This window comes from Sinocyclocheilus grahami, unplaced genomic scaffold, assembly GCF_001515645.1.
Source record: "Sinocyclocheilus grahami isolate Dianchi unplaced genomic scaffold, SAMN03320097.WGS_v1.1 scaffold406.1, whole genome shotgun sequence".
NCBI classification, from domain to species: domain Eukaryota; kingdom Metazoa; phylum Chordata; class Actinopteri; order Cypriniformes; family Cyprinidae; genus Sinocyclocheilus; species Sinocyclocheilus grahami.
Genome location: NW_015505585.1, coordinates 419,467 through 432,618, shown reverse-complemented (window position 1 = coordinate 432,618; position 13,152 = coordinate 419,467). Strand labels below are relative to the sequence as shown.

At 38.4% G+C, this 13,152-nt stretch overlaps 1 protein-coding gene across 1 annotated transcript in view; it reads right to left on the bottom strand.

Annotated features, from left to right (window-relative positions):
- Nucleotides 1-12,602, bottom strand: part of LOC107550719 (PAX-interacting protein 1-like) — a 26,164-nt gene extending 13,562 nt beyond the window's left edge. Inside the window, exons 1-8 of the mRNA XM_016232080.1 lie at nucleotides 12,438-12,602; nucleotides 11,666-11,800; nucleotides 11,478-11,521; nucleotides 11,259-11,322; nucleotides 11,037-11,147; nucleotides 8,449-8,632; nucleotides 7,016-7,470; nucleotides 4,833-5,688 (exon numbers count right to left, since the gene is read on the bottom strand). Coding sequence (XP_016087566.1) covers nucleotides 4,833-5,688; nucleotides 7,016-7,470; nucleotides 8,449-8,632; nucleotides 11,037-11,147; nucleotides 11,259-11,322; nucleotides 11,478-11,521; nucleotides 11,666-11,800; nucleotides 12,438-12,518 — 1,930 coding nt within the window. The 5' untranslated portion in view covers nucleotides 12,519-12,602. The remainder of the gene's footprint in view (nucleotides 1-4,832; nucleotides 5,689-7,015; nucleotides 7,471-8,448; nucleotides 8,633-11,036; nucleotides 11,148-11,258; nucleotides 11,323-11,477; nucleotides 11,522-11,665; nucleotides 11,801-12,437) is intronic.
- Nucleotides 12,603-13,152: the final 550 nt, after the last annotated feature.

Sequence of the window (13,152 nt, the reverse complement as noted above, 5' to 3'; positions counted from 1 at the left end):
TCTGTCAATATGGGGTGCTGTGTGTACATTAATGAGGAAAAAAATTTACTTAAATGATTTTAGCAAATGGCTGCAATATAACAAAGAGTGAAAAATTTAAGGGGGTCTGAATACTTTCCGTACCCCCTGTATATAAATAAAATATAATTTTGTAAACTGCATAAACCATTATGAACAAAACAGCATCATGTATTTATGCATTGCTTAGCCTAATACAAAGAGCCAAATCGCCGATCACACAGATTGCATTTAAAAACATGCAAAATTAATTTATGAGACACAAATTCACATCGCGTTTTCTAAAAGTTTAAATGTTTTAACTTCGCATGGCTTTCTTTGCATCTCTTGCATGAGATGCGAGTGCAGCAGTCATATTTGTCTGTCTAAAAAAATGTGCTAAATATGTGTTCTATGTGAATGGCTTGGTTTCGGTTTTAACCGAATCAAGATCTTCTACGCATTGAGCTACTATATTTCTCTAATATTTTGAATGAATAACGCAGCAACGGCGCGTCTTGTGGACTAGACTAACAAGACATTAAAATGTAACGTCACTTACATCATCACCGCATCTCGTGTGCCACTGTTGACGCTCCCTGACGCACACCTAACATTCGATTGTACCATTTTTGCATTCAAATGCAAATTTTTATTTTAAATTCGACTAATATTCTTTTTTTATTATTCACAGTCTCCTCATCACAGGCAGGCATTACAGCATGTGTTCGTGTTCATGTGTGCGGTCTGCATCACTCATAACACGTGCCTATATCGTGCGCTACATCGAACATTTTTTATATCGTTATCGATGAAGGTGTACCATTGATAAATATCGATACCGTTTTATCGCCCAGCCTAAAAATTGCTGTCCACCAACGTTTACCATCCAACCTGACAGAACTGGAGAGGCTCTGCAAGGAGGAATGGCAGAGGATTCCCAAATCCAGGTGTGAAAAACTTGTTGCGTCTTTCCCAAAAAGACTCATGGCTGTATTCGATCAAAAGGGTGCTTCTACTAAATACTGAGCAAAGGGTCTGAATATTTAGGACCATGTGATATTTCAGTTTTTCTTTTTTAATAAATCTGCAAAAATGTCAACAATTCTGTGTTTTTCTGTCAATATGGGGTGCTGTGTGTACATTAATGAGGAAAAAAAAATAACTTAAATGATTTTAGCAAATGGCTGCAATATAACAAAGAGTGAAAAATTTAAGGGGGTCTGAATACTTTCCGTACCCCCTGTATATAAATAAAATATAATTTTGTAAACTGCATAAACCATTATGAACAAAACAGCATCATGTATTTATGCATTGCTTAGCCTAATACAAAGAGCCAAATCGCCGATCACACAGATTGCATTTAAAAACATATGAGACGCAGTGAAATTAAATAAACCTTCATAAATTTGCGTCGCGTTTTCTAAACGTTAAAACTGTTTTAACTTTGCATGACTTTCTTTGCATCTCTTGCATGAGATGCGAGTGCAGCAGTCATATTTGTCTGTCTAAAAAAATGTGCTAAATATGTGTTCTATGTGAATGGCTTGGTTTCGGTTTTAACCGAATCAAGATCTTCTACGCATTGAGCTACTATATTTCTCTAATATTTTGAATGAATAACGCAGCAACGGCGCGTCTTGTGGACTAGACTAACAAGACATTAAAATGTAACGTCACTTACATCATCACCGCATCTCGTGTGCCACTGTTGACGCTCCCTGACGCACACCTAACATTCGATTGTACCATTTTTGCATTCAAATGCAAATTTTTATTTTAAATTCGACTAATATTCTTTTTTTATTATTCACAGTCTCCTCATCACAGGCAGGCATTACAGCATGTGTTCGTGTTCATGTGTGCGGTCTGCATCACTCATAACACGTGCCTATATCGTGCGCTACATCGAACATTTTTTATATCGTTATCGATGAAGGTGTACCATTGATAAATATCGATACCGTTTTATCGCCCAGGCCTAGGTCAGAACATGACAAACACTTCACGTTTTTGAATTCTTTACACTTTTCCACATCTGTGGGTCTCTCTTTACAATGAGTGAGTTTACTTCAAAAATAGCGATTATATCCTCTCGTAGCTGGAAAATATAATGTAGCGATTCAGTATTTAAACTGTTATTAATAAAAGTCATGGGGTAGAATTGACAAGTTTCTTTGCTCCTGGATGTGTGAGCTGCGCGATCTCCGATATGTGCGTGTGTGTGTGTCAGTAAGCAGCACATTAATATAGAACGGTAATTAAAGGCTCTAATGCACACCAGCACAGGTGTGTGTATTGTAGGAGCTAGATGACATATAACGGTATAGTGGTGGTTTCCCAATTCTTAGGGGCAATATTTATATATTTTTCTTTTTGTCTCTTAGAAATGCACATTTGACAGTAGCATGAGTTGATAGTAGTAGTAGCTTGAGTTAGGATGCAGATGTAAATTTATGTTATCAAAAACAGTAACAGTAACTCATTTTTATATGGTGAAATGTAATTATTCTGACAGTTTGAATATTATTAAAATTAACCACTGGTCTTCAATAATAGCATACATTTCGATCATGATAACCACAGTTTAAAATAGACATGTTTTAAATGTATCAAAGGAGTAATGGAATATATTTTTGATTAAGCTATAGTGTTTGTACATTTATACTAAATGTATTTAGACTACTGTTTTTCATACAAATATCTAGAAACCATAGGCGGAGATTTATGTATCTGCCAGTGGGTGCAGAGAGTGGATTCTAACTTAAACGCCTCTGATTGGCAATTGCGTTCAAGAAATCAACAGGTATGTCTGTGATTGGCAACAACGCTCAACGCTGCAAAAAAACACAATGTAAATAGAAAACTTTTGACACTTTCCAGAGCATAAACACAAAAATGCACTGGATAGTTTGCCAGATCTGTTTCGTCAATATGATTGTGAATAAATTATATCTTGAGTTTTTCCCATGGGTGCTCAGCCATGCTAGAAACCTATGCAAGAAACCATAGGTACAAAGTAAAATTTTTACCATGGTATTGAGGTGCTATAAGTGTGGTGTAATAAAATAATCAAATTCGATATGAATATCCCACATTTCTGCCACAATACCATGGTGCAGTTAGTGTTACCACAGTAAATCCACAGTAAATGATTTGTAGACTGAAAAACCTTCTGACTGTCTTGTTGCGCAGTGTTCCTCCTGTTTGTCAGCGCTGTTTCATCTGGCTTTAAACTAGTTTAAAGATGCACTAAGCGATTTTTCCCAAACAATGTTGATATTTGAAAGCACTAGGGCTGCACGATAAATCGCATGCGATATTTAATGTGCATCTTGTCAGAAAGCCAGTTCTGTAATCAGCGGTAAATCTCCATCACGTGCGTGCTTTCACATTGAGCAGCATTAACTACACAGAGCCATTGTTCACTGACGAGCTGCGCAAAAAAATCGCACGAATATGAACGTGGTTTTGCGCAGCTCGTCAGAGCTGACACCACAGTTATAGCCTAATATCATGATTATGGTTAAATAAGAAAAGCCTTAACCAAATCAGGCTACATTTATTTTCATACTAAATATCTCAACACACATCATTGGATATGACATTTAAGCGCGACTTGTGTAGATTAATTTAGTAAAAAAGGCTTGCCTGCTTTCTTTGGCGTATATTTGTAGGCTAATTTTACTATCTAATCAATCTCAGCATGCGTTAATTTTGTGTCGCTATACGTTTGCCTCACAAAGGTTAAATTATGCCTATGTCTTTCTTTGGCCTGCACTCTGGAAGTGATCTGTTAATTCTGCTAAACTTTAATTAAAACTGAAACTAAAACTGAAACTAAACTATATAAAATCGAAATAATGCGTTCACAAAATAAAAACTAAAACTAACAAAAATATGAATGAAACTAATAAAAACTCAGCTGAATTTTATAGCAAATATTAAACGATATTAAAATAAAACTAATTTAAAAATTCTAAACTATAATAACCTTGGACCCACACATTAAACACCGAGTCTACACCTGACGCGAGCGGCAAAATACAATAGAACCATTATAATCAGTGACGCTGTCTACACTAGATGCAGTGCAGCGCGACGCGACACGACACGACAAAACCCGACATTAAACTGATGCCTCGTTCTATTTATGACGTACTGACACAAAGTTAAAATGATTTGCAACGGTTGCTTTATCCCATCCAGTGTAGAGCTGTTGCGGCGCGGTGCGACATCTGTAGCGTCCGGTATAGACACGGTGAGTGAAGATATGCCTCATCATATTTTCTGCATTTAGCCAAAGTCTTTGATTTAGCTTTTGAATGACCAGCACCTGCCTGGGTCTGTGCGACTTCATCTATGGCTTTTCTCTTCGCTTTCACAAACCGATCCATCTCCCATTCTATGTTACGTCTTTTAGCTGTTTACCGTTTTATTTATTTTCTTTTTCAGCTGATGGCCCACGCTCAACTTGAAGCAGCGCTGCTTAGACCGATGGGTGTGTGTCATCAAAGTACTGCGAGAGCTATAAGAGAGCGCGGACGTCTCCTTATGCTTTCTCTCGCCATACTTTGATGTCATACACCAATCGATCTTCAAGTCGAACACACATCTCTACTCTCGCGTGTCATGTGACCGAGTGTAATCGCAGCCTCTGCGATTGAAAACTCGTGTTTTTTCATATCGCAATATTATCGCAAATGCAATTAATCGTTCAGCCCTACTTGTAAGTCAGCTCAAATTTGATAAGACTCTGCATACATCTCAATTAAGACAAACTATTTGTGCATGCCTGTGTGTTATCGCAAAGCAGCAGCCACTGCACTTACTGTCTTGGCCTGGCTCATGCCCGAACAGTTGGTGCAGCTGCGCAGGCATCACTGGAGGATGCAGCATGGTCTGGGTCTGATGTGGAGTAACCTGCTGGTTCTGATGTTGCAGAGACTGCTGGTTCTGCAGATGCTGCTGTTGCATTTGCTGCTGTTGTTGCAGCTGTTGCATGTGCTGCTGTTGGAGTTGCTGTTGTAAGAAATGTTGTTGCTGCTGCAAATGCTGTTGGTGCATCTGCTGCTGGTTTTGCTGCTGTTGTTGTTGTTGTTGTTGTTGTTGCTGCTGCTGCTGTTGTTGTTGTAACTGCAACTGGAGCCTATGCTGCTGTTGTAACTGCTGCAACTGTTGCTGCAATGCATGTTGCTGCTGCAAGGGTGGCCTTGGGAGCTGCTGTGGTCGCATTTGTTGCTGTGGGAATGTGTGTTGTTGTTGCTGCTGCTGCTGCTGCTGCTGTTGTGCATACATCTGCTGATGCATCTGCTGCTGTAAGAACTGATGGGACTGCTGAGGCATTTGATCCAAGCCTTGCTGCGGCTGCGGCTGCGGCTGCGGCTGCTGCTGCTGCTGCGGCGGCTGCTGCTGTTGTTGTGGTTGCTGCTGCTGATGGTGGTGCATCTGCATGACCTGTGGCAGCATCATAGGATGCTGTTGTGCCATCTGTTGTGGGTGCTGTTGTTGCTGTTGTGGTAGCTGATGTAACTGTTGCTGCTGCATTAACTGCTGCTGTGCTTCAGGTGGTAGTTGCTGCGGGGTCTTAACTGGATTAAACAGAAGCTGGTTGGGAACACCAGACTGGCCTTGATTTCCCAGGTGCTCTACCACACCTTTAGAGGAGGGCGAAATACTCTGAAGGATCTGAAATTAAAGAATAAATAAATAAATAAAAACTACATTTTAAAATATATTAAAACAGAAAAAAGGTTATTTTAAACTGTAATATTTCACATTATTGTTTTTACTGTATTTTTTTGACTAATTAAATAAGACTTCAAAAACTAATTTAAAATTTATAAAAAGCCTATTGTATTAAAGAATAATATTCAATACAATTTGTCCATAGGTATCCCCTAGTTTCACCATGTTATGAGAGTTGCTGTAGGTTAGCCTTCATGCTAACACCAGTCAGTATCCACTATTAGCCAAAAGGCTAAATGAATAGCTTATTACTGTTAAATGTACCTTCTGATCAATGTCTCCCACCACATAGAACTTCACGTCCTTGAAAAGCTCTTCCGGTACTTTTAAATCGTCTTCCGACATTGTTTTGACTGGTTTAATAAATTTTACAGCAGAAAGTAAGCATTATGTGGCTGTCAGATTAGCGTACAACCGGCCTCATAGGAAAAGGGTACAGAAGCGCCAAAGAGGATTCGGCGGGCTCCGGACCCTTACATGTCTTTCGTGGGGGGAGCTCAATATCTTTACGCAATTACATCTGGCAAAAATATAAAATACAAGAATAACATTATAAATTCTATTATTTTAAATAACCATTTAGTTTTTCAGATCGTTTTTGGATATACATTATGTAGTTTTATTAAACAAAATATACTGCTTATTTCATAGCACCCCTATATTTGTGCAGTATGTCACATTTGTGGGCGGCGCGTCCTCTTTTACGCGCTTACTTACATCAATTAAAGCGCCAAATATGAAACACTTCTGTCTGTATTGTGACTGTTTCATCTGTATAACCAATACATTTTAATTAGGAGGCAATGTAACTTGGAATTTGAATTTAAACGCATCTGTGATTTGGCTACACAGTTCTACACTTAACTGTAGTTAGTTTTTAACTTGAAATAACTAATATTTCGTTATATATATATATCGTTATATAGATCTATTTAGTTACCTTTGAGCAAAGGGGTCAAACACTTTTTAAAGAGCTATTAATAAGACTAATATGATGTAACAGGGTTGACAGTGACAACCTAGAGAAACTTCAAGCTACTAAAGCTACATAAAGTGTTATGTCCACGAAAAATGTAAAAAATAAAAATTCAGTTTTTTTTACCAACCCTAAACTTTTGAACAGTAGACTACATACCAGAATTTCTACCAGTGGACACATCTCTATTGTCACACGTTAAAACTAGTCATAGAACCAGCCCTGTTTACATGATAAATTGAGAAGAATTTCTACTTCTATATAAATTACATTCAAAATCAAACTCCTTACATGTGCCACATTGGAGGGTCGTGAGGCCTGTTGCTTGTCCGTGTTGTTAGTAATGTTCCTCAGAGTCCGAGCAGCTGGATTCCATCCACCCATGACATCTGATCTCTCCACCCCTATAGGCACACCTCCACCTGCGCCGACCAGCCGAGTATCTGGCGGCCCAAAGCCTCCAGGTACAGGTGGGACATTGGCACAGAGATTTATCAAACCTGTTTCTTTGCCAGGCTGTAGTCGACGCTTGGCGGGGCCAGGCTGTGGCACCTCAGCTGGGGTCCAGTTCAGGTTGCGGTCCTCCTTCTCAGGGGACGAGTCATCAGAGTCATCAAACATCAACTCTGATTTGCGCTCATGTTTCGATGAGGGTGAACGACTACGCCTGCCTACTGGAGAAGCACCGCGGGATGATGTAGGGCTGGACCGTCGGCTGTGAGGTGAGCGTCTGTCACTGTAGCTGCCTTCAGAACGTGAGCTCCTTTCATTTTCATACTCGCTACCTTCCTCTTCTGGTGCCTCATATACTGTAAGACGTGGGTGATACAGAGTCTCATCCTTCCTGTTCTTTTCTTTTACAGAGTCCAAAATCCATTCTGGAGTTACTATCTTAATGTTGCTATGCCGCAAAGCACATTCAAACTTGGCCTGGAAAAGAGAGAAAACCCCGAATGAGAAACAAATTACACTAATCAAAATAAAAACAAAATTGCAATATGGCCCAGTGTGACTATCAAATCACAAAGGCTGCAATTTAATTAAATAAATATATGTGCAGTCGTTCACAGTAAATGCTGCTCCAGATGAAATAATTTCTGCATGATTCCTTATGGTGCACTATGCATTCAAAATTAATAAAAACACAATAGCCTAAAATGACTGACATCTAACAGTTAACTTCTGGTCTGTGTTTGTTTATCAGCCCGGCTATGGCGCCGGCTACAAACGCAGATAATGTTAAGGTGATGAGTAGACTGAAGTTGGGCTCAGGTCGTTGTGCTGTGGGATGTGTTTCCCATACATTTATTTATTTGTGGCACTATAGTTAAATCAGAAAGGTTTCTACATGCTCACTAGATAATACCAATGACATTTGTTTGGTTACAAAGAGTAGCCTATAAAAGGCAGGCTTTGAAAACCTAGACGGTTAAGATGGTGGGTATAAAACTGAGAGCAATCCAGCTCCATCCCTCAGTTGATCCAATAGCAAACAACCCACAGACGTAAACCTAGACAGAGTCTTCCAGATAGCAGCTGTTAAAGGCACTCTATTAGTCGTAAACTTTAACTGAGCAGCTGGATGTCACACACCTCCCCCACTTTACTTTGGAGAGAAAGTGGGCCATAAGACTTTGTATTGATGCACAATTCCTTATGGTGCACTATGCATTCAAAATTAATAAAAACACAATAGCCTAAAATGAGTCTGTCACTGTAGCTGCCTTCAGAACGTGAGCTCCTTTCATTTTCATACTCGCTACCTTCCTCTTCTGGTGCCTCATATACTGTAAGACGTGGGTGATACAGAGTCTCATCCTTCCTGTTCTTTTCTTTTACAGAGTCCAAAATCCATTCTGGAGTTACTATCTTAATGTTGCTATGCCGCAAAGCACATTCAAACTTGGCCTGGAAAAGAGAGAAAACCCCGAATGAGAAACAAATTACACTAATCAAAATAAAAACAAAATTGCAATATGGCCCAGTGTGACTATCAAATCACAAAGGCTGCAATTTAATTAAATAAATATATGTGCAGTCGTTCACAGTAAATGCTGCTCCAGATGAAATAATTTCTGCATGTGCAGCAAGTTTGGGTTGCTTATAATATGCATTTGGGAACAAAAACTATATGCCAACCATCTTCCCAAACTTGTAAAGAGAATCTCTTATAAACAGACTGTTGTCAACAAAAGTGAAGCTTTAAGGGCTCCATGCTGTTTTCCACCAAAATAAAAATAAAATACGGTTGTACTGTAAAAAATATATATATATATTTTTTAATTATATTTTCAATTTTATTTTACAGTGAAATATTAAAATAGTAATATTCCACATTTTGTTTAACAATAATACTATTTTAATTGTACTATTATTATATAATCATATAGCTATAAAAACATTTTTGGCCAAATTGTGCAGCCCTACAAACAAATAAAGCAAACCTGGAGCTTTTTTTATTATTACTATTATTAATAATAATAATAATAATAATTTAAATTACTAACATAATTTTTATCAGAAAAAATGCAGCCTTACGTTACAGCATGACAGTGATAAAATATTTTGTGCTTGTCAGATACATTAATGCATACTGAAAAATCCACAACTTATCACTGCAGTGGTTATATATTTTCATATTTGTCAAAGTACACAGGATTTTTCTCAATATTAATAGTTAAATCAGAAAGGTTTCTACATGCTCACTAGATAATACCAATGACATTTGTTTGGTTACAAAGAGTAGCCTATAAAAGGCAGGCTTTGAAAACCTAGACGGTTAAGATGGTGGGTATAAAACTGACAGCAATCCAGCTCCATCCCTCAGTTGATCCAATAGCAAACAACCCACAGACGTAAACCTAGACAGAGTCTTCCAGATAGCAGCTGTTAAAGGCACTCTATTAGTCGTAAACTTCAACTGAGCAGCTGGATGTCACACACCTCCCCCACTTTACTTTGGAGAGAAAGTGGGCCATAAGACTTTGTATTGATGCACAATTCCTTATGGTGCACTATGCATTCAAAATTTATAAAAACACAATAGCCTAAAATGACTGACATCTAACAGTTAACTTCTGGTCTGTGTTTGTTTATCAGCCCGGCTATGGCGCCGGCTACAAACGCAGATAATGTTAAGGTGATGAGTAGACTGAAGTTGGGCTCAGGTCGTTGTGCTGTGGGATGTGTTTCCCATACATTTATTTATTTGTGGCACTCGCCACATTATCAAAACTGACCGATTTGCCAAAAGGCTTCATTGAATAAACATGAGCACGTTCTGCACGTTTAAAAATCAAAACAAGGCACGGGTGTTTTTATATCACTGTATTTCTGAAAGAAGACTATCTTTAGAAAATTTTCAAGGTCATTTTCATTTCATCTTGCATGTTATACGCTGATAAAGCAGCGTTTGTGAGCTCAGCGCTGCTTTGTGTACAGCTGTTACTGGGGAAACCTCGGTTTCTCCCGCTTTAAAGCACCTCCTGCTGGCACAGAATGAATTAGCATTTGCGATAAATCTGATTCTGATTTACACAGCAAACATATTTTGCTTTTCCTATATCCACGGGCGCTGCGGATAATCCACGGGTCGGGTAATAAAAAATGCATTCTGATTATTTGCGGGTGGGTCGTGGGTGGATAAAATGAATCATAAATGATGCAAATATTAACAATTTTTTTTTTATAAATTTTTTTCATGAGGCAGATGATTTTGTGTGTGTGTGTTCGTTCGCCTGATCGGGAAGTTGCAGTGACAGAAACGGTGACATTCCAGATAAAGTTTGAAAGGAGTAACGCCTGTGTTAATGCTATTGAGTAGGCTAATATGGCCAAAGAAGATATTTTGTTTCAGAAATAAATGTTCATTTAAAAGCAACCCACGATCAGCGTGTTATGTTACCGTTACCCTTTATGGCTCCGACGAGGTTTTATTCCGTCCTCCATGCTGTGCCAACTCACAAAAGACTATTTTAACCAAGCAGCACAGAGAGCCACTTCAGAAACATGCCGTGGCTGGCCGGTATAAACACAAGCATTGACTAGAGCGGCCACGATCTCGAACGGCGACTTTCTCGAAACGTCATAGCATTTATGTCCCCACACATCATGTACGTCATCACGCGTTGACGTCATCAAATTGCGATCGGTTCGTGAGATCGCCCCAAATGCAGTTAGTACCGATCGAGTCATAAAATGTAATTATCAGCCGATACCGATCTCTGGCCGATCGATCAGAGCATCCCTACTTACTACCATTAGTAAACATTTGATTATATGCATTAAGACAAGACGACAGACATGCGCTTACCCCCTTCGGTTCAGGCACAACCAGATGTGTGCACTTCTTGTTGAAGTGGAGCTGACAGTCACCTCCATAGAATGTAATAAAGGCCCAAAGTGTATTGAGATCCTCTGACAGCTATAAAAATGACAAGACTGGTAAATACTAAAATCAATCCTGCGACCTGACAATGACAGATGATAATATGTAGATTTGAATGAATTGGCAGAATATGCAGGTGCAACTTACATGTGGCAGACAAGCTGTAACACCAAAGAACACTTGTCCTGACTCTGGGGAAAATCCTGTAACTCTGATTGATTAACAGTCAAGATAAATAAACATCTAAATAGTATGCTATTCACCTTTAACTAGTCAACAGTTGCATTAAGTTGATGTGTGACATGTCGGGTGCAAAAACAACATCACAACTATAGACTTTCAAAACCATTAATCATGGAAGGATACGGTAGCAGGTCTCCACATTTGACAGACAGGATCACCCAGCTCGGCTGAAACAGAAAGCATTGTGAATGTTAAACACTGCAGCACATTTTCATTAGTAACAGTAAGTGATCACATCTTAATACAGGCCTAAATTGTTGCCAACAGTAAATGTCTTTTAAATCCTTCAGTGCAATATTATGTGTGTTTACCTTCACAACAGGCAAGTCAAAGACCTCTCTGGATTCCCCGACCTCTGGATTGTCCCCATCTTCTGCTATAATATGGGTTGCGAGGGCATTGTAAGACACTTCTTTTCCTTTCCCAGCTTTCAGAAGTTGTACAACCTATGAGCAATCCATCATCAACATGTTTGTCAAATAACAGTCAATTTATTAAATAAAACATTTATTTGCTGCTAGCTCTTAATTGATGTACCAGGAACTATATAAAAAAAAAATCACGCAAGAATGTAATGTAAATATACATAAAAACTACACACATCTCAATAAGTCAACTGAGAATACATAATGAAGCCAAAAGACACTATGATAAACAATGGCTACATATGCTAAGGTTGTTTTTTTTTTCGTTTATTCGAATTCCTATTTAATATACAAGCTACCATTGGCAAAAACTGTTTACACGCAGGATCATTCCCACAGTCGCAAATAAATCGCTAACATAACTCAAAGATGAGTCGAACGTGAGAAGTGTCGCATTGTTGTCACTGATAAAGGCTAACATACTGAAGACAGGACTTTCGCTAACAGCAGATAAAGGCACCAGACATACAAAAGGGGGCGACATGATTTAAAAAAGCCTATTGTATTAAAGAATAATATTCAATACAATTTGTCCATAGGTATCCCCTAGTTTCACCATGTTATGAGAGTTGCTGTAGGTTAGCCTTCATGCTAACACCAGTCAGTATCCACTATTAGCCAAAAGGCTAAATGAATAGCTTATTACTGTTAAATGTACCTTCTGATCAATGTCTCCCACCACATAGAACTTCACGTCCTTGAAAAGCTCTTCCGGTACTTTTAAATCGTCTTCCGACATTGTTTTGACTGGTTTAATAAATTTTACAGCAGAAAGTAAGCATTATGTGGCTGTCAGATTAGCGTACAACCGGCCTCATAGGAAAAGGGTACAGAAGCGCCAAAGAGGATTCGGCGGGCTCCGGACCCTTACATGTCTTTCGTGGGGGGAGCTCAATATCTTTACGCAATTACATCTGGCAAAAATATAAAATACAAGAATAACATTATAAATTCTATTATTTTAAATAACCATTTAGTTTTTCAGATCGTTTTTGGATATACATTATGTAGTTTTATTAAACAAAATATACTGCTTATTTCATAGCACCCCTATATTTGTGCAGTATGTCACATTTGTGGGCGGCGCGTCCTCTTTTACGCGCTTACTTACATCAATTAAAGCGCCAAATATGAAACACTTCTGTCTGTATTGTGACTGTTTCATCTGTATAACCAATACATTTTAATTAGGAGGCAATGTAACTTGGAATTTGAATTTAAACGCATCTGTGATTTGGCTACACAGTTCTACACTTAACTGTAGTTAGTTTTTAACTTGAAATAACTAATATTTCGTTATATATATATATCGTTATATAGATCTATTTAGTTACCTTTGAGCAAAGGGGTCAAACACTTTTTAAAGAGCTATT